The following is a 21,288-nucleotide window of genomic DNA, read 5'->3' on the forward strand; positions in this document are numbered from 1 at the left end:
CCAAAAAAGTAGAAGTGGAAATTTTGGTCAGTTCTTTAATTGTGCCCTAACTGTATGACTTTTCTTTCCTTACTTATTAAAACTGTGATTTTTGTTGTATTAGGGAATGGGCATTTGAAAATAAGCTCCTTATTTCTAATGAAGTTTGTGCGTACTTCTCCATATTTAATTTACATGATAAAACTTAGGTTGAGAGACTGACTCTAAACTGTCAGGCTGTTCTGTTGACCCGTGGATGAAATAAATGTGCTTGAAAAATGCTTTAAAAAAAGCGGGGGAGGGGGAGTGGAGAGATGGCTTAGTGGTTAAGTGCTTGCCTGTGAAGCCTAAGGACCCCGGTTCAAGGCTCGATTCCCTAGGACCCACGTTAGCCAGATGCACAAGGGGGCGCACACATCTGGAGTTCGTTGGTAGTGGCTGGAGGCACTGGCGTGCCCATTCTCTCTCTATCTGCCTCTTTCTCTGTCACTTTCAAATAAAAATAAAAAAACAATAACAACAACAAAAAAAGTAGGGCTGGTTAGCAGTTAAGGCACTTGCCTACAAAGTCAAAAGGACTCAGGTTCGATTCCCAGGACCCATATAAGCCAGATGCATAAGGTGGCACATGCATCTGGATTTTGTTTGCAGTGGCTAGAGGCCCTGGAGTGCCCACTTTCTCTCTATGTGCCTCTTTCTCTCTCTCTTCCTCTCTTGAATAAATAAATAAAAAGTTTAAAAAAATTTTTAAAAAGTAGAAGTGGGGCTAGTTGAAAAGAGTTGAGGATAAGGAGGTAATAAGAAGTGAATGTGATCCAAATACATAACATAAATGTATAAAATTGTCAAGAAAATATATAGCAAAACAAAATATCACAATCCTCCTCACCTCTAAACAAAGCTGGACAACATTTAGCAAAAAAGTAACAGCAATTTGTTATGAAAAAGTTCAAAAGACTAAAAGCTTTAAACCTCAGCGATCAAGTGTCATATAAACTATTTACTTCTAGGTGGTGTTTGAAATAGGTCTTCAAAGACTAAGAGAAAAATACTGGGAGAATGAAAGACATGTACAGGGAACACAGTCCGAGAGCATGCTAAATAGAAATATACACTCGAGCTTGTAAAGATGATTTTATATCCAATCTCCTTTACTTGAGAAATCCCATCCTCTCTTCTAAGATGAGTCACTCCTTATCTGCTGGGGATCTGTTTCAAGACTCCCAGTGCATGACTCCAAGTGTGGATAGCACTGAGCCCTCTGAATACTGTTTCCTCTATATACATGCACCTGTAATAAACTTGTACTTACAACCTAAAGGAAGCACTTGTTTTTTTTTTTAAAGTTTTTATTGACATCTTCCATGACTGTAAACAATATCCCATGGTAATTCCCTCCCTCCCTCCACTTCCCTTTGAAACTCCATTCCCCATCATATCCTCTCCCCATCTCAATCAGTCTCTCTTTTATTTTGGTGTCATGATCTTTTCTTCCTGATGATGGTCTTGTGTAGGTAGTGTCAGGCACTGTGAGCTCATGGATATCCAGGCCATTTGTGTCTGGAGGAGCACGTTGTGAGGAGTCCTACCCTTCCTTTGGCTCTTATTGTCTTTCCACCACCTCTTCTGCAATGGACCCTGAGCCTTGGAAGGTGTGATACAGATATTTCAGTGCTGAGCACTCCTCTGTATTTTTTCTTTCTTGAGATAGTCTCTCCCTCCATCTTATTCTATCAGCAGCCCAGGTTGGGCTTGAATTGGTGGCCATCTTCTAGCTTCAGCCTGTCAGATGCTGGGGTTACAGGTGTGAGCACGGTGTCTGGCAAAAGAACCACTTTCTGGCTGCCAGTTGGTATATCTAATTGCTAATGCCACCACCCTTCTTGTGCTTTAGGGTAATTATTAAATGACAAGGGTTACTTGAGCATAAATAAGTATTTGATAGAATAACTAAGTGACTAGTTGGGCAGAAAGTATATGAAACATGGACATTCATGACATAGGTATCCATGGAGGAATACCATCGTCTTTTCAAACTGCTTTGTGTAATTTACCTTGCATCCTATTGTTACCTACCTCTGTCCTTCTTAGTTCTGCTGCTGCCTAGCTTTCTTGACTTTATCATTACCCATGCAGCAAACCTAACATAAAACTGCTTTTACTCAGAAGACATCACACATGTAGTTTCCTAGTTCTCCGAAAGACACCAACTAGGTGTTCTCCAATTTAATTCAATTCTTGCATAATAACCTAGAATGAGTTTAGTCCCTGAAAGGGCTCAGTCTCACAAGATTGCTATTCTTCAGACACTAGCTGCAAGTATGAGGGTGCTTGCCATGCAAACATGCAAACCTAATTCAGATCCCCAATAACCACATCAAAGCCAGGCATGCCTGTAATGTCAGTGCTGAGGAGACAGAGATAGTAGGATCCCTGAGGTTTGCTGGCTACCTAGTCTAGCTGGAAAGAAGGGATTCAGTGGAGAAGGGGATGGAAGGGAGAAAAAGGAGGGTGGTTGAGTCAGAATTGTGATCATGGTATATTGTCTATATTTATAGAAGTTGCCAATAAACAGCTAAAATGAAAAACAAAACTGTGCTGGGCGTGGTGGCACACCCCTTTAATCCCAGCACTCAGGAGGCAGAGGTAGGAGGATCACTGTGAGTTCAAGGCCACCCTGAGACTACAGAGTTAATTCCAGGTCAACCTGGACCAGAGTGGGACCCTACCTCAAAAAACAAAACAAACAAAAAAAAACCAACAACAACAAAAAAAAGAAAAACAAAACTGAAACCAAAACACAAATAACTCTCCAAATTATTTGAATGAAGTCCATTAAAGGGCTTGTGGGTATAGCCCTGAGCATCGTGGCTCAAACCTGTAATACCCAAGAGTTCGAGGTAAGAGGATTGCCACGAGTTCATGGCCAGCCTGGGTTAGAGACCTTGCTTCAAAAAACAAAAACAAAAAACCCTATACCCCAAACTTGTATCATTACCATAGTAATTAAATGGACCTTTGAAGATAATTTTTAAGAGTTTATTTGCAGTTGTCTACACAACACACCATTCCCTATGAAGTGTCTAACAAATTCAAAAGTATGCAACATCCAGTCCAAAGTATCCAATCACCCTATCAGCGAGTGGGTCCTGTTATCCTAAGATACAAACGTAACTTTACATGGATATACCCAGACAATACTGAGTAAGATGGGTGCAGGAATTAGAAGACCAGAGTCTGAACTCCACCTCCACTACATAACAGCTGTGCCATCTTGCCAAAGGACTTTACTCTTTAGCCGTGGCTGCATTTAAAACTGGGGACAATGGTTTCTCTCATAAAGAACGAAGGTAATGATGCATGAATTCTGGGAACAAGCATAGAGCTTTTTTAAAAAAAATTATTTATTTAGGTTTTTTGAGGCAGGGTCTCACTCTAGCCCAGGCTGACCTATGTTGTCTCAGGTTGGCCTTGAATTCATGGTGATCCCTCCTACTTCTGCCTCGTGAGTGACAGAGTGTTAGGATTAAAGGCTTTTATTTATTTATTTAGATTTTTTTGAGGTAGGATCTCACTCTAGCTCAGGCTGACCTGGAATTCACTATGTAGTCTCAGGATGGCCTCGAACTCACGTTGATCCTACTACCTCTGCCTCCTGAGTGCTTGGATTAAAGGCATGCACCACCACACCCAGTGAGCTTTTATTTTTAAGTAGAATTATTATTTTTAATTGGGTATGTGTCCAGATGCTTGGCCAGTGAACTCCAGCAATCCTCCTGTCTCTGCCCCACTCACTGCTGGGGTAGAGCATGCACAGCCATGCCTGGGGCTGTACACAGGCACAGGTCCTCAGGCTCAAGAGGCCAGCACTCTTGCCCAACATGCAGAAGTTTAAATGTCAACCTTTAATGTTATCCCTTGGCCTGTGAAGACAAGGTATGTCTATGGAATCTCTAAGATACAGCTGTCTTTCAGCAAAAGTATTTAAAAAGGGCGAGCAGTCCTCTCCTAGGTTGTCTTGTCCTCATGAGACCTTTTCTGCCTTTATCAGTAGTATTTCATCATACATGAAGACTTCTGTATGGTTTGGGAGTACTTCAATTGCTATTAATTTCAGCCTTTGTGGAAAGGGGAAATATTGATTTCTCTGGCTAGCTAGGCTCATAATCCCATTTACTTGGGAGACTGAGACAGGAGGACAGCAAATTTAAGACCAGTCTTAGCAATTTAGTAAGACATCCCAGCTCAAAGTAAAAACAGCACTCGCCTAGCATGTGTGAGGCTCTAGGCCTCAATTTGTGGTAGCACAAAGGAAAAAAAGATTCTTGCTGGGCGTGGTAGCACACACCTTTAATCCCAGCACTGAGGAAGCAGAGGTAGGAGGATCACTGTGAGTTCGAGGCCAATCTGAGACTACATAGTGAATTCCAGGTCAGCCTGAGCCAGAGTGAAAACCTACCTCAAAATCTCCTTAGGCAGAGCCCACAATGTCTTTAACATTAGTGGATAAAAACTGACTTTTTCCTAAGCAGGAATTGTTACAAGTAACAGTAAATTCAATTTTTTCCTGCTATAAACACAAAAGTTCAATTTTTACTTCTTGTGCTTAAACCCTGTTTTTATTGGAGTTCCCTATCAGCTGTTGCTTAGCTTCTACTTTGAGATGCCCTACTTCGTATAAACTGTACTCTGCATAATGAATGACCAGTATTTGTCTTCCTGGCTAGAGTTTTTACTGGCAGTGAATACCTGCTAAACAGACACACAAATGGGAAGACTGAGAGACTGCCTGAGGTACATATCACCACTGTATCATAGCTCTTCATTTGCTACCATACTTGGGAGGAAAAGAGACATGTGTGGTGTGTGGCTTCTATGAAATGAAAGACTTTATAAAAGCATTCTGTTTTGAACTAAGTAGCATTAAAAAATACTACCCCATGGCTAAGGGCTAAAAGTACAAATTCTCTGACTCCCAACAATTCCACTTCCCATAGGAATGGGGTTAACAGTGTGTGTGGTCATGCTCAGCTGTTTATGTGGGTACTGGGGAATCAAACTCAGGCTGAATCAGACCCTCATACTTGCATGACAAGTCTCTTACCTGCTGAGCCATCTTCCTAGTCCACAGTACTTTTAAAAATATTGTATTGTATGAGTTTGTGCATTTACCTAGTTTTCATGGTTGACAACTCACCACAGTAAACATGTCAAAAGGAACTGTTCCCCAAGGACATTCTTTTGAACAGGATCAGTACTTCCTGTATTCTTCCCTACAGCACTATGTAATAAAGGGAACTAGAACACTGCATGGTCTCTATTCCTCCCTGGCATCCTACTTCCAAAAGGCAAGGCCTACTGTCACATTTTCATATTTTGGCTTTGAAGTTACTGGGTTAATAATAAAAGGCACATCTTAATTTTTTTTTTTTTTTTTTTTTGGTGTATGTGATTTTTCAAGGTAGGGTCTTGCTCTAACCCAGCAGACCTGGAATTTACTATGTAGTCTCAGGGTGGCTTCAAACTCACATCGATCCTCCTACCTCTGCCTCCCAGGTGCTGGGATTAAAGGCATGCACCACCACGCCCGGCCAGGACCATATTTTTATTTGTAATTAAATAAGAGATTTGAAGTCAACATTTCTGAGAACTGTATTTATTCTCCATCAACTATATTTAAATGAAGTTCTAACGTGAGAGACAATTAAATCAAGATACTAAGTTGAGGAGATGGCTCAGTGGATAAAGCACCTGCCATTCAAGTCTACATAGCTGAGTTCAGATCCCCAGAACCCACATCAAAACCAGAAGCTGTGGCAGGTTTCTGTAAATCCTAGCACAGTGACAGGATGGGAGGTAGCAACATGAGAATTTCCTGAAAGCTCTTGGAGCAGCTAGCCTGGTAGTACAGCAATGAACAAGAACAAGAGACCTTGCCTCCAAATGAGGTACAAGACTCACACACAGATGTGTACTCTCCTTCCCCAGAAAAAGACACTGAGGGGCAGGCTCAAGACAGAAATTGACTCCTAAAGTCACTGGACTGTAGTTAATAATCTGTATCCTTCCCTTGAACTGACTACTACTACTACTACTAAAAAGTAACAAGGTAGGCTGGTCACAGGCAGAAGCATAGTCAATATAGAATTTGTACTATTGGGACAATTGTCCTCTTTCACAAGTGTACAGCTTCAGGAGTCAACGAGGGCACCCATCAATTTTGGCAATCACCTGTGTGACAGATGATAATAGCTAGATCTCTTTTACATCCAATAGGAACATTGTTTTCAAACATACCAGAATCTTTGAACAAGCCTTCCTAAATCACTGTTCATTATAATACCCATCATTGCAGAAATTTATATATGTTTCTTGACACAGGGTCTCAACTACATGACCCAAGCTGGTCTTGAACTGAAGATCCTCCTTGTCCTGAGGATTACAGGAATATGATCACGTGCTATCATACCTGACTGCTGAAATTACAATTTTTTTTTTTCAGGGGCTGGAGATTGAACCTAGGGTCTTGAGTATGCTAGGCAAATGCTCTATCCCTGAGTTAAATCCCAAGTCCCTTTGTACATCCTTACCATAGGCAAATAGTGGCTTCAGTATTTAGGAAAAGAAAAACATAAAAGCGTGGCATTAAATTTTTACTTGGAATAAAGTATTCATCTTCACGCCCAGATCTTCAAACTACTTCTTTCCTTTACAGACTATTGTTTTGCTTCAACCTGATTTTTTCTTTTTCTTTCTTTTTTTTTTTTGTGGTGGGGGTAGGCAGAGTCTTAACTGTGTAGTTCAGGCTGGACTTGAACATATAATCCTCCTGGTTATGTCTCCTGAGTGCTGGGTCACCCGGTCTGGCTCAACCTTGAGGATCTTTTTTTTAGGAAACTCAGGTATAAGGTCACTGTGCAGGAAAGATTAGATGTAGAAACTGAAGGTTGGGAACAGAATGACAAGGAGCAGATGAGGCTTTTCCTTTAGTAAAGATAAGAGAACTGGCCAAGGTGGCTTAGGGCCATAATGCCAGCACTCAGGAGGGTGAAGGAGAAGAATTCAACATTCACACTCTCACATTACTACCTTCAAAACAAAGCACCTGAAACACCAGAAGACAGTTTGGTAGGAAGGGGTATGCAAAAATGCAGTCAAGAATTACTGAAATTACTAAAAATTTAGTAAAGAGCTGGGTATGGTGATACACGTCTCAGCACTCGGGAGGTAGAGGTAGAAGAATCGCTGTGAGTTTGAGGCCAATCTGGGACTAGAGTGAGAGCCTACCTCAAAACAAACAAACAAAATTCAGGGCCAGTGTGTGGTGCAGGCCTTTAGTCCCAGCACTTGGGAGGACAAGGCAGAAGGATCACCAGGAGTTCGAGGCCACCCTGAGACTACAGGGTGACTTCCAGGTCAGCCTGGGCTAGCATGAGACCCTATCTTGAAAAACATAACAAAACAAAATTCAGTAAAGAATTACTGAAGTTCATAGGGATTACTTTATTTATTTATTTTTTTTCCATTTATTTATTTGAGAGAGAGAAGAAAGAGGCAGATAGAGAATGGGCATGTCAGGGCCTCCAGCCACTGCAAATTCCAGATGCACGCACCCCCTTGTGCATCTGGCTTATGTGGGTACTGGGTGTTGAACCTTGGGTCCTTTGGCTTTGCAGGCAAGCACCATAACTGCTGAGCCATCTTCCCAGCCCCATAGGAATTACTTTAAAAAAAATCTCAACTTTCTAATATATTTGCAATATAGGCGACACCAATATTAACAATTTTCTTCTTTTTTCTTTTCTAAATTTAAGAAATATGGGCTCATTTTAAAAGTCTCTGACTCAATGAGCTTCCTGAGTAAGTCCCTGGATTAGCTGGGAAAACAGGTGGGTGCCACAACAATTGGCTTTTTAATAAGCTTTAAGTGCTTAAGTGGAGAAAACACAAGTCTGCAACCAAGGGTGTTAAATGCATATATACTAACATCCTGAAGGTTTTAAAAAGCAAGGAATGGGGCTGGGCATGGTGGCGCATGCCTTTAATTCCAGCACTTGGGAGGCAGAGGTAGGAGGATTGCTGTGAGTTCAAGGCCATCCTGTGAATTCCAGGTCAGCCTGGGCTCCAGATCCTGCCTGGGGGTGGGGGGAGCAAAGAATGGGAATCTACAGTACCCAAATGTTCTTATCTACTTAGTGGTACACAGTTTATGTAGTTTCTTTTCCTTTTTTTGGGGGGGGGTTTCGAGGTAGGGTCTTGCTCTAGCCCAGGCTGACCTGGAATTCACTACGAAGTCTTACAGTGGCCTCGAACTCATGGCGAGCCTACCTCCTGAGTGCTGGGATTAAAGGCGTGTGCCACCACGCCCGATTTACATATTTTCTTATAGTTTCCATGGCTATATAAATGTTCCTCAATCCTAAAAGCCTTTCAAATCCCCTGAAATGTTAATTAGACTTACCATTTTATAGGGTTAGTTAAGTCTCTTTCATGATGTATCACCTGGCAGTACTTGCTACTGTTAAGTAGTTGCAAATTGGTTTGTCTGTTTCTGTCCCAGGAGCTAACAGAGCTTTCAGTACCATGGCTCTTAGAAGAGATTAAACAGAACTGTATCTTACACTCACTTGGAGGAAGGCTATTATTTCCGCTCTGGTTGGGCTGAGGCCGTTTGTTGCTAGGTTCAATATTTTGGCATTAAAATTGCTATGGCAACAAGAGCATGAGAACTGACAAAATGTGGCAAACCAATTGTTTCCATGACTTTGTGAAGTTGTGACAAAGACAGAAGACCAGCTCAAAAGGACAGAAACAAAAGTCAGATGCTGCAGAAAAACTAATACCATGGCTTACTTATGCAGCGATCAAGGGACTGGAAATGCTGTCTGCAATAGTAAAATTAACTTACTGCCCTTTGTAGAGAAAAACTGCAATTTAAGTATTTGCTGTAATATGCTTACTAGGAGTATGAATTTGTGTCTCAAACAGGGTGAGAAAGGGAGTGGCAGGAAGAAGGCAATGTCTATTTTATATAATTTTGAAACTGGAAAGGAAATTAGAGGTCAAGGTGGTTCCAACAGCTTTTAGCAGAGAAAACAACAAAGCTAAAAGGACAATTAGGTTCCAAAGGTAAATCCTAGAAATGGGTGGGGCCAATGTAAATTTAGTTAATCGTTAAACACATAGCCACAACCTTTGTTCCACTGCTGGGAAATACCATCACTTACTTCTTCAGCTTTTCTGGTAAAGAACCATTTCTACAAATTACCTTTAAAAGTCAGTTGACAATAGAAAGACCCGGACAGGGTTGAGGCAGACAAAGGGTCTAGACCAGCCCCTGGATGCTTGTTAGCCAATTCACCTCCAAAAGACTTCTCTGGGTCTTTTTTTTTTTTTTAGCAATTAAAAGAAAATTTGGATTTTTCTTTACATTCTTAAGCAACTTTTAAAGATGTACTATGCAAAGCATTGAGGGAAAATGAAAAAGGCTTTTCGTTGCCTGAGGGAAGCAATCTGATGACAGAAACCAATCCTATGCACGTCCAATATTTCAAACGCAAGATAATGCGGTGGCTACCAAACTCCAGCTTTCCCTTTTCCCGAAAGCTCAAACTGGTGCTAGCCAGGACCAGAACACACCCCCAGGGCTATTTCATTCCATTGGCTGGCAGGCGTTCTGCAGTCTACACCCTTTAGATTTAATGTCAGGACGCCAGGTGTTTATTTGTTGGGAATATTACGCTGCTCATACATAATTTTTGGGGACAGAGACACCACACAAAGGCTGTCAGAGTGTACAAATGAATTACGTTTCAAAATTAACTTAGGATTAGTAAACGACTTTGGTTAATAAAACTTTCTAGATTTCAAACCCAGACAGCAAATCATTTTTTATGCTGCTGGATCATCTGTCATTGTTGTAAAAAAAAAATTCATAGTTTATATTCAGGGAAAGAATAAAAGCCTATGAAAAGTCTTCAAGTAGCAACGGAAGGGCCAGCCTTTGCCATTTCTAGAAGTGCCTATCCGCAGGGCCCAGTGTGGGTGACACGGGCATTGGGAGCCAAAGGGATAAAACCATGCCTTGTTTTCTTTGCCTACAGCATCAACATATGCAGAGGCCTGGGGAGGTGGTTCCCGGGCAAGGAAGTGGGCAGATTACGTGGTGGTTTAAGGGCGGAAAAAAAAAAAATAGTATTCTCCAAGTCTGCCACACCCGAGGCGAGGTGGTCCGGAGGAGAGTTTGGGAGAGGAACACAGTGTACTCGGGCTTGGGCAGAGAGTAGCGGGAGGCCTTGCGGGGCAGGGAGAACCGGGCTGGGCCGACGGGAGCTCACCTCCCTTGCAGGGTGTGCGGTGTTGGCTGTGCTGGGCCCGGTAGCCTTCGATGACCTCCCAGGAGCCATCGTCCCGCCGGATGGGGAAGGAGAGGCTCAGCACATGGTTGCAGGGTTTGATGATCCGCAGGATGCCCCGCACCCTGTTCCGCTTCTGCTCTTCGCTCTCCCGGGTTCGCAGGTCCTCCACCAGCTTGTCCTCCACGATGCTGGCGCCGCGATCGAAGAAGCCCTCCACCATCTTGAAGAAATTGGGGTCGTCCTCGCGGTCGGCGGCCGCTTCGCTGTAGTGGCGCCGGGCGGGCGGCGCGAGCCCCGGGTGCGGGACAGCGACCGCGGCGGCGGCGGCGGGCTGTCCGCGGACCCAACCCAGCAACGCGGCCGACTCGGAGGCCGCCGAGCCCAGGGCCGCAGACCCGGCGCGGGACAGCAGCATTGCTTCGCCCAGACAGCGGTACATCGCGGCCGGCCGACGAGACACTCGGCACAAGGGCGCTCCGCTGCGGAGGCCTGCGGCTGACGGAGAAAAAGGGCACGGCGCCGGGGCTGGCCTTTTAAGCCGCGGCTTCCTGCCTGCCCGGCTGTCCCCTCCCCTCCGCCGCTCGTCGCCTAAAAAGACCGGGGAGGGCGGACTTTGGGGGCCGCGCGCCGCCCAGGCAGGGCGCCCGGGCCTCCTCCGCCGTGGCCTCGCCCGGCCTCCCAGGCGGCGGCGCGTGCCGTCGGGGGCGCGCAAGTAGCGGAATGGCTCGTGCGCATGCTCACTGGCCAGCCCCGGGGGGGGGGGGGAAACGACGACGGGAGTGTGGAGGGGCGTACGCGCGCGCGCGCACGTGCGCGTGCATGCGCGGGTGGGCGGCCGCGGGTGAAAGGAGGAGGGCCCCTGGCCTCCTGCGGGGCTCTCAGGTGTGTGTGAATTTGTCCCGGGAAGGGGCTCCGGGTCGGGAGGGGATGCGGGCCTCTGGGGGGCGCTGAGAGGCCTGCAGTCGAAGGGGGAGCTGGACCGAGTCCAGTCAGGCTGCCGGCCTGGGATGCGGGGAGTCACGGTCTTCCACCTCCTTTCCGGCCGCGGGCCCGCGTTCCTGGAGCGGCTTCCAGCCGGAACGCAGTGTGCGGGGGCCGCGGGGCCCGCGGGGACCCAAAGCGACGCGGAGCTGCGGCCTCTCGCCAGGCGGTGCCCAGCGCTTGAGCTTCCTCCCCGGCTGGAGCTGGGAGAGTTCCAGCTTTATGCCGAGTCAGACTGTTGAGGAACTGAAAAGGAGAAAGTCCGGTGATAGGGATCCCTGACCCCATTGCCTTTTACTTTTCACAAGGTTTTAATCTGTCCCCGTTCAACGACTCAGAGATAAAATAGTTATGCAAAGCCTTTGCTCTTGCTCTCCGGTTTGCTTACTACACGGCATGCAGTTGTTGCTCGCTCGCTCTCCTTCTCATTCTCCTTTTACAATTTGGTGATTATATCCCCCTCCCCCATTTGCTTTATGAAACAGTTAAAGAAAAACTTGGAAACTAGAAATATTGTACTAACACTCAAGAAAAGTCGCAGTATAATCGTTAGATGGTCCAGCCTATGGTTGGCAAACCTACCAAGGGTTACACAAGGACATGGTGGGAGGACACGCGGACTCCCAGCACCTGGGAGATGGACGCAGAAGGATCAGGAATTTAAGGTTATCCTTACCTACATATTTCCTAGACAGCCTCCCACAAAAAAAAAAAAAAAAAAATAGCTACACAAAAATTCAGTTACTTTATCTTTTTCAAGGTAGGGTCTCACTGTAGTCTAGGCTGACTTGGAACTAGGCTGTGTTAGAACTCAGTCTGTAACAGTCCCAGGCTGGCCTTGAACTCATGATGATCCTTCTACCTCAGCCTCGTGAATGCTTGGGATTAAAAGCATTTGCCATCCAGCCGGCCAGTTACTATATATTTGATGGGAAACACAAACCTGGTGTTTCTGTAGATAAGTTAGGTGATTGGAAGTCTAGTGCCAGCCATTAAGCCAAACTACTTGGGTGGTTTTGCTACATCACTCCCAGAAACAATCCAGACCACTTTGGGATTTTATGATGACACTCTTCTGTACCTCCTGACATCATTCATTTATTATAGGAGTTTATTGGTCTATTAGAATATTTAGAAGTTCTTAATTCTCATAATAATCTATAAATATAAATGACAGCCTAAATCTATTAAACTACATTGACTTATTGCAGTGTACTTGAAGCAAGATTTATCTTTCCTTAACAGTGGAACTTATGTTTTAAGCTTATTTGTTGAATAAATGATAGCCATCAATTATATTTGTATTGTGTTTTTCAGCAAAAAAATCTTTGTCTGACCTGCGCTGGTGAATTTGCCTTGATGGTGAGAAGATTAAGGTACCAAATTTCCTTCTCACTTGTTAATGTCATTTTATCATTTTTACACTTCAAGAAAAAAAATACTGGTCTAGAGAGATGGCTTAGTACTTAAGGTGCTTGCCTGCAAAGCCAAAGGACTCAGGTTTGATTCCCAGGACCCACATAAGCTAGATGCACAAGGTGGTGCATGTGTCTGGAGTTTCTTTTCAGTGGCTGGAGGCCCTGGCATGCCTGTTCTTACCCCCTCTATATATGCCTCTTTCTCTCTCTCAATTAAATAAATAAAATATAAGAAATATTTTAAAAATACCTAAAAACCTTAAATTTGTGCCTGGAAGTTGGCTCAATGGTTAAAGGTACTTGCTTGCAAAGCCTGTGGCCTCAGTTCAGTTTCCCAACACCCATATAAAGCCAGTCTCAGAAAGTGGCGCCCACATCTGGAATTTGTTTGCAGTGGCAGTAGGCCCTGACTCACTCTTTCCCTCTCTCAAATAAATATAATAAGAATATTTTTTTAGGGCTGGAGAGATAGCTCAGTGGTTAAAGGTGCTTGCTTGTAAAACCTGATGACCTGGGTTTGATTCAACTGCACCCATGTAAAGCCAGATGCACAAAGTGGCACATGTGTTTGGTGTTCATTTACAGTGGCAAGAAGCCCATTCTCTCTCTCTGCTTGTAAACAAATAAAAATATAAACATGAAAACATTTAATCTTGAAATTTCAGCACAATACTCATTTATGTCAGCAAGCACATGGAAATGTTTTTCTTTTTAGGTTAAATTCTCTGATATGTTTTCATGAAAGTGGTTTGTCAACTCAGTTTTTGTATCATTTTTATTATTTCGAGGTTGGGTCTCAGTCCATGCAAGCTGACTTGGAACTCACTCTGTAGCCCCAGGCTGGTTCCAAACTCACATCAGTCCTTTTACCTCTGTCTCCTGAGTGCTGGGATTAAAGGTGTGCCACCTCACCTGGCTAGGTATTTTTTTTTCTTTATTTCTTTAAAAATGTTTGGCTGGAGAGATGCCTCAGCAGTTAAGATGCTTGCCCGTAAAGCTTAACAACCCTATTTCAATTCTCTGGCACCTATGTAAAGCCAGATGCACAAAGTGGCACATGTGTCTGGAGTTCCTTTGTAGTGGCCAGAGGCCCTGTATGCTTGTGTGCTCTCTCTCTGCTGGGCATGATGGTGCACACCTTTAATCCCAGCACTTGGGAGGCTGAGGTAGGAGGATTGCTGTGAGTTCAAGGCCAGCCTGAAACTACATGTAATGGGGTGCGAGACCCTATCTTGAGCCCCCCCAAATTTATTTATTTATTTGCATGTGTGTATGTGCTTGTATGTGTGCAGCAGAGCCTCTTGCTGTTGAAAATGAATTCAGACACATGTGCTTTTTGCATCTGGCTCTATGTGGGTGTTAGGGAATTGAACTCTGGCCTGCAGGCTTTAACTGCTGAACAATTTCCCCAGCTCCATGGGGAATACTTGCAACCCCACTGAGGAATGGGAGCAAGGACAAGGGAAAAGAGAGTACCAACACATGATGTATCCATATGAAATATGTTGTTATTCATAACAATAAACCTAAAACATTTATTTACTTATTTTAAATTTATTTATTTATTTATTTGAGAGCGACAGACACAGAGAGAAAGACAGATAGAGGGAGAGAGAGAGAATGGGCGCGCCAGGGCTTCCAGCCTCTGCAAACGAACTCCAGACACGTGCGACCCCTTGTGCATGTGGCTAACGTGGGACCTGGGGAACCGAGCCTCGAACTGGGGTCCTTAGGCTTCAGAGGCAAGCGCTTAACCGCTAAGCCATCTCTCCAGCCCTATTTACTTATTTTTAAAGATTACATAGGCATTTATCCAAAATATGCTGAGTACATCCAACACTGTAGTATACATGGTAAGTTAAATACATTGTCCAGCATCTTTGGAACATAAGGACATTTTCAGGGGGAGGGAGTGTCATTTAAATGTCTTTGATAGGATGAAGGATGACTTCTTTAATAAGCACACACCTTCTGCTCAGTATCCTAGCTGAACAAAACAAACTGGGGATTTACACCTCAGCTCTGTCTGTACAGCTTGGTCTCCTGCAGTCTCAAGTAGGTCATTCACTGCTCAACTTTAATTTTGCTATACTTGATATTCTCCCTATGTTTATGTAGCCAAAATTTTAGTGAAAATAGCTGATTATCAAAAGAGGTTTGAGAGCTGGGTGTGGTGGTGCACGCCCTTAATCCCAGCACTCGGGAGGCAGAGGTAAGGAGAATCGCCATGAGTTTGAGGCCAACCTGAGACTACAGAGTAAATTCTAGGTCAGCCTAGATTAGAGTGAGACCCTACCTCAAAAAAAAAAAAAAAAAAAAAAAAAAAAAAAAAAGAGGTTTGGGCTGGAGAGATGACTTAGCAGTTAAGGCATTTGCCTGCAAAGCCAAAGGACCCAGGTTCAATTCCCCAGGACCCATGTTAGCCAGATGCACAAGGGGGTGCACACGTCTGGAGTTCATTTGCACTTGCTGGAGGCCTTGGCATGCCCATCCTCTCTATTTCTCCCTGTTTCTTTGTCAAATAAATAAATAAAAATATTTTTAAAAAAAGGTTTGACTTCTGATTCCAACAAGACCATCGCTGGTGGTAAAGTAGATGGAGCCTTTTCTAGGGTTCTGTCAGGCTCAGTATTACTAATTACTGCCTGCCATGAGGGCCTCCTCACACCAAGACCAGATGGCTGCTTACTCCTGTATGCCCAAGGGCAACCAGGACAACAGAGGACACTTTCAAAGCCTCCTAAACGGCAGTGATGAGAGCATGGGTAAATTTTGAGTTCTGACAAACGATTTTAACCTCCTTGTGGACTTTCAATTGGATCAAGCAGCTAAGTAATTTTTCTGAGGCACTGGGAATGCTGGCAGATATGCTTGCTTAGAGACTACCAATCTACTTCAGCATGATAATGTCACAAAGCTTTATTGCTATGCATGGCAACACTTCCTCTCCATCTCTAGTAGGCATTCATGATGTTTGTCTTCGGTTATTCACAAAAATTATACTGGTTAGTTCTAGTAGACTGTCCCAAGGAGGAATCAGTAATCTTCAGTCTTGTGTTACCATTTTCTGAAAAGGGTTATTTATTTATTTTGAGAGAGTAGAAAGGAGAGAGGCAGACAGAGAGAATGGGCATGCCAGGGCTTCCAGCCACTGCAAATTCCAGATACATGAACACTTTGTACATCTAGCTTTATGTGGATACTAGGGAATCAAACTCAGGTTGTTAGGCTTTCAGGTAAGTGTCTTAACCCCTGAGCCATCTCTCCAGCCCCCCAATTTTGTTTTTTGTGTCTCTTCCCTCCTCTCTCCCCTTTGTCTTCTCCTATCACAACTTCCTTTTTGCTTTCAAACTGCATATTTCCTTTTGTCCTTTCTTTTCTTCCCCCTATGTGTTTGTGTGTGCAGTATATATGTGCATGGTGTGTGTAGTATGTGGTGTATGCATGTGTGTGTACAGATATGTGCCTCATGCACATGTACCTGAGGCCAGAGGAGAACATTGGGTGCTCTTCTCTAATGACTGATCTGTGTACTTCCCCCTGATGGGTCCCTCCCTCAGAGCAGAGCTGCTGTCTCCTTCCCCTCCCTCCTTCTCTGGCCACCTGCCTACAGACTGGCCCCACCCAGCTTTTTTTCACTGGTTCTGGGGAGCTGAGCTGGTAGTGACTCTGGTCCAAGAGGCCCTCATGCTTAAGTGGCAGGTGCCCTTATCTTCTGAGCATCTCCCCAACCCCCGCTTCTTTTTATCACTTCTTTTTGCCTTGTCATGGTTTTCTATCTCATTTCATATCCTTAACTGCCCTTGGATCTCCTTATTTACACATATACATTAAAATTTAGGATCCCCATATGAGCAAGAACATGCAACTTTTGTCTTTCTTGGCCTAGGTTACCTCACTCAGTGTAATGTTTTCCAGTTCCATCCATTGTTCCTGCAAATTTGCTGATTTACAGCTGAGTAGAACCCATTGGGTATGTGTACCATATCTTCATTATCCAGTCATCAGTCAGGTATTTAGGTTGGTTCTATTTCCTAGCTCTTGTGAACAGAGCAGCAGTGAACATGGATGTCAAGTATCTCTGGCATAGGGAATAGAGTTCTTTGGGTATGTGTCCAGGAGTGGTATAGCTGGGTCATATGGTAGTTCTAGTGAAGCTTTTGGAGAAACTTCCATTCTTATTTCCATAGTGGCTATACCAGTTTGCATTCCCAACAGTAAGAAAGGGATCCTATCTCCCCACAACCTTGCCAGTATTTGTTGTCATTAGTTTTCATTTTCTTTGGTATATGTTTTATTATCATTATTAACAACATGGGTTTGTATGGGTTCTTTTTCTGTTTTTGTAAAATATTTAATTTATTTATTTGCAAACAGAGAGAAAGAGAGAGAATGAGAGAATAGTGTGTTAGGGTCTCTAGCCACTACACATAAGCGCCAGACACATGTACCACTTTGTGCATCTGGCTTTATATAAATAATGGGGAATTGAACCCCAGCCTATCTGGTTTTGCAAGCAAGTGCCTTTAACCACTGTACCATCTTTCTAATTCCTGTCATTAGTTTTCTTAGCACTGGGCCGGTGTATTTCCCTGAATATTAAAAAAAAATTTTTTATTTGCTTGTCATGGTGGTGCAAGCCTTTAATCCCAGTACATGGGTGGTAGAGGTGCTAGGAACATTGCTGAGTTTAAGGCCAGCCTGGGAATACAGTGTGTAGAAAACAAAAAGATTATTTATTTATTTATTTGCAAAGAGAGAGGGGGAGAGGGAGCAAGCTCCCTAGCCCATTAAAAAAAGAAAAACTATCTGGGGTTGGAGAGGTGGCATAGTGGTTAAGGTGCTTGTCTGCAAAGCCCAAGGATCCAGCTTTGATTCCCCAGCACCCACATAAGACAGATGCACAAGATGGCACATGCATCTGGAGTTTGTCTGCAGTGGCTAAGGCCTTGGTATGCCCATTCTCTCTCTATTTGTCCCCTCTCTCAAGTAAATAAAATAAAATAAAATAAATGATCTGTTGGCCATTTGTGTTTCTTCTTTTGAGAACTGCTCATTTCATGAGTTCATTTACTAATTGGGAGCTTTGTTGTTAATTTTTGAAGTTCTTTATATATTCTAGATATTAGCCCCATGTCTGAGGATTTGCCGAAAAAGATTTTCTCCCATTTTGTAGGCTTCTGTTTATTCTGATAGTTTCCTTTGCTGTGCAAAAGCTTTTTAATTTTATGTAGTCCCATTTGTTGATTCTTAGCATCTTTTCTTGTGCTATTGGAATCCTGTTCAAGAAGTTGTAGGCTGGGAAGATGACTCAGTGGTTAAATGCACTTGCTTTAATTCTCTAGTACTCATGTAAAGTACAAAGTGGCACATGTCTCTGGAGTTCATTTGCAGTGGCAAGAGACTGTGGCATGCCCATATTCTCCTCTTCTCTCAAGAGACGGTGGCATGCCCATATTCTCTTCTTCTCTCTTTCTGTTTGCAAATTAAAAAAAGAAAAAGAGGGCTGAGTGATGGCTCAGTGGTTTAGGTGCTTTCCTGTAAAGGATAAGGACCCAGGTTCAGTTCCCCACTAGTGTGGCACATGAATCTGGAGTTGGTTTGCAGTGGCTGGAGGCCCTGATGTACCCATTCTCTCTGTATGTCTTAATTCTCTCACTCTGTGCTTGCAAATACACACACACACACACACACACACAAAATATAAAAAAAGAGCCACGGAGTGGAGGGATGGCTTAGTGGTTAAGGTGTTTGCCTGCAAAGCCAAAGGACACAGGTTTGATTCCCCAGGACTCACATTAGCCAGATGCACAAGGGGACACATGCATCTGGAGTTTGTTTACAGTGGCTAGAGGCCCTGGTGTGCCCATTCTCTCTCTCTCTCCCCCTCTTTTTCCCTGTCAAATCAAATCAAGTCAAGTCAAATCAAATCAAATCAAATCAAATCAAATCAAATCAAATCAGATCAAAAAGAGCCAGCTGTGGTGACTTACACTTTTTTTTTTTAAAAATTTTTTTTTGGTACTTTTATTTATTTGAGAGCGACAGAGCGAGAAAGAGGCAGATAGAAAGAGAGAATGGGCGCGCCAGGGCCTCCAGCCACTGCAAACGAACTCCAGACGCGTGTGCCCCCTTGTGCGTCTGGTTAATGTGGGTCCTGGGGAATTGAGCCTTGAACCGGGGTCCTTAGGCTTCACAGGCAAGCAATTAACTGCTAAGCCATCTCTCCAGCCCTGACTTACACTTTTAATCTCAGCACTTGGGAGGCAGAGGTCGGGGGGTTGCCGAGAGTTCAAGGCCACCCTGAGATTACATAGTAAATTGGTCAGCCTGGGCTAGAGTGAGACCCTACCTCAAAAACAAAAACAACAACAACAAAAAGTTCTTACCTATTCTTACCAGTCTTAGTTATACTGTAATATGTGTGTCTGTGTGTGTATACGCACACTTGGTTTTCCTAGGTAGGGTCTCACTCTAGCCCAGGCTGACCTGGAGTTCACTATGTAGTCTCAGGGTGGCCTTGAACTCATGGTGATCCTCCTACCTTTGCCTCCCAGTGCTGGGATTAAAGGCATATGCCACCATGCCCATCTTTGGTCACCTAATTTTTAAGAAAGACATCAAAACCCTGTATTGGAAAAAAGAGAGTTTATTCAGCAGATGGTACTTGCAAAACTGAGTATCTGCAGAAGAATTAAATTAAACCCACATCTCTCACCCTGAACAAAGATCAACTCAAATGGTTCACAAAATAAATAAAAATAGGGCCAGGCATGTTGGCTCATGCCTTTAATCCCAGCACTTGGGAGGCAGAGGTAGGAGGATTGCCAAGAGTTCGAAGCCACCCTACACATAGTGAATTCTAGGTCAGCCTGGACTAGAATGAAAAAAAAAAAAAATTAGGTGACCATAGCTGTGTGGGCTTATTTCTGGATCCTTTATTCTAGTTCCATTGTTCTGTATGTCTGTTTTTGTGTGCCAGTACCATGCTGTCTTTGTCACGGTGGCTCTGTGGTGTATTTTTAGGTCAAGGATTGTGTACCTCAGTAGTGTCCTATTTAGGTGTCCTTTGGCTCTGTGTGATCTGTGTTTCCATGTGAATTGGTAGATTTTTTTTCTTTTAGTTCTGCAAAGAATGTCATTGGAATTTAGATAGGATTGTATTAAATCTGTAGATTAATTTTGGTAATATAACATTTTCACAATATTAATTCTAGAAATTCAGGAAAATGGAAGGTCTTGCTAACATCTGGTGTTTTCTTTTTCTTTTTCATACTCCTCCTCCTTCTCCTTCTTCTTCTTCCATTTTTTTTTTTTCTGTTTTTTTGAGGTCGAGTCTCATTGTAGCCCAGGCTGACCTGGCACTCACTCTGTAGTTTCAGGGTGGCCTCAAACTCAGAGTACTTCTTCTAACTTTGCCTCCCAGGTATTGGGACTAAAGACGTGCATCCCCACACCTAGCTTCTTTTATTTCTTTTTTTAGTGTCTTAAATTTTTCTTTCATTTCCTTGCTGAGGTTTGTTCCTAGGAACCTTATTATTTTTTCGGGGGGGGGGGGGCTATTGTGAATGGGATATATTTCCTAATTTCTTCCCTGCCGCCCCCCCTCCAGTAGGGTCTCACTGTAGCTTAGGCTTACCTGGCACTCTTTTGTCCCAAGCTGGCCTTGAATTTAACATGATCCTTCTACCTCTGTCTCCCAAGTGCTACCATGCACTATCCTAATTTCTTTCTTTTTCTAAAAATTATTTATTTATAGGGGAGCAGAGAGGAAGAGAATGGGCACACCAAGGCCTCTTGCCACTGCAGACAAACTCCAGACACACATGCCACCATATACATCTGGCTTATGTGGGTTCTGTGGAATCGAACCTGGGTCCTTAGGTTTCACAGGCAAGTACCTTAACTGCTAAGCCATCTCTCCAGCCCCCCAAATTTCTTTTAAAATATTTTATTCTCTCTTTCTCTCTCTAATAAATAAATAAAAATAGGTTACTTATTTTTAAAAAATAACGGGGCTAGAGAGATGACTTAGTGGTTAAGGCACATGCCTGCAAAGCCTAAGGACCCAGGTTCAATTCCCAAGAACCCACATAAGCCAGAGGCACATGGTAGCATATGTGTCTGCAGTTTGTTTGCAGTGGCTGAAGGCCTTGGTGTATCTATTCATTCCCTCACTCTTAAAAATAAATGAAAATAAAATATTTTTAAAATTTTATTTATTTATTTTGAGCAGAGAGAGAAAGAAAAGGGGCAGGGGAATTAATGAATGGTACCGAGCCTTGTGCCACTGTAAACAAATTCCAGCTGTATGTGCCACACTGTGCATCTGGCTTTACATGGGAACTGGGGAATTGTACCCGGGCTGGTAGGCTTTGCAAGCAAACACCTTTAACTGCTGAGCTATACTCCAAGACTCCCCCCCCCTCAATTTCTTTCTCAGTAAGTTTTATTATTGGACTATATGAAAGCTATTGATTTATGTGTACTGATTTTGTATCCTGCAGCTTTGCTGAAAATACTTAATAAATTTAAGACTTTTCTGGTAGAGT

At 43.5% G+C, this 21,288-nt stretch overlaps 2 protein-coding genes across 4 annotated transcripts in view; one reads left to right on the forward strand and one right to left on the reverse strand.

The window, feature by feature from the left end:
- The window catches only part of Glud1 (glutamate dehydrogenase 1), a 40,334-nt gene extending 29,502 nt beyond the window's left edge, over nt 1-10,832 (reverse strand). Inside the window, exon 1 of the mRNA XM_004658025.2 lies at nt 10,317-10,832. Coding sequence (XP_004658082.1) covers nt 10,317-10,776 — 460 coding nt within the window. The 5' untranslated portion in view covers nt 10,777-10,832. The remainder of the gene's footprint in view (nt 1-10,316) is intronic.
- A 1,803-nt stretch (nt 10,833-12,635) lies between these two features.
- Shld2 (shieldin complex subunit 2) overlaps nt 12,636-21,288 on the forward strand; it is a 107,596-nt gene continuing 98,943 nt past the window's right edge. For all 3 annotated transcript variants that reach the window (XM_045137724.1, XM_045137725.1, XR_006634158.1), the window contains exon 1: nt 12,636-12,694. The gene's annotated coding sequence lies outside the window, so the exon portion shown is untranslated. The remainder of the gene's footprint in view (nt 12,695-21,288) is intronic.

This window comes from Jaculus jaculus, chromosome 18, assembly GCF_020740685.1.
Source record: "Jaculus jaculus isolate mJacJac1 chromosome 18, mJacJac1.mat.Y.cur, whole genome shotgun sequence".
NCBI classification, from domain to species: Eukaryota; Metazoa; Chordata; class Mammalia; order Rodentia; family Dipodidae; genus Jaculus; species Jaculus jaculus.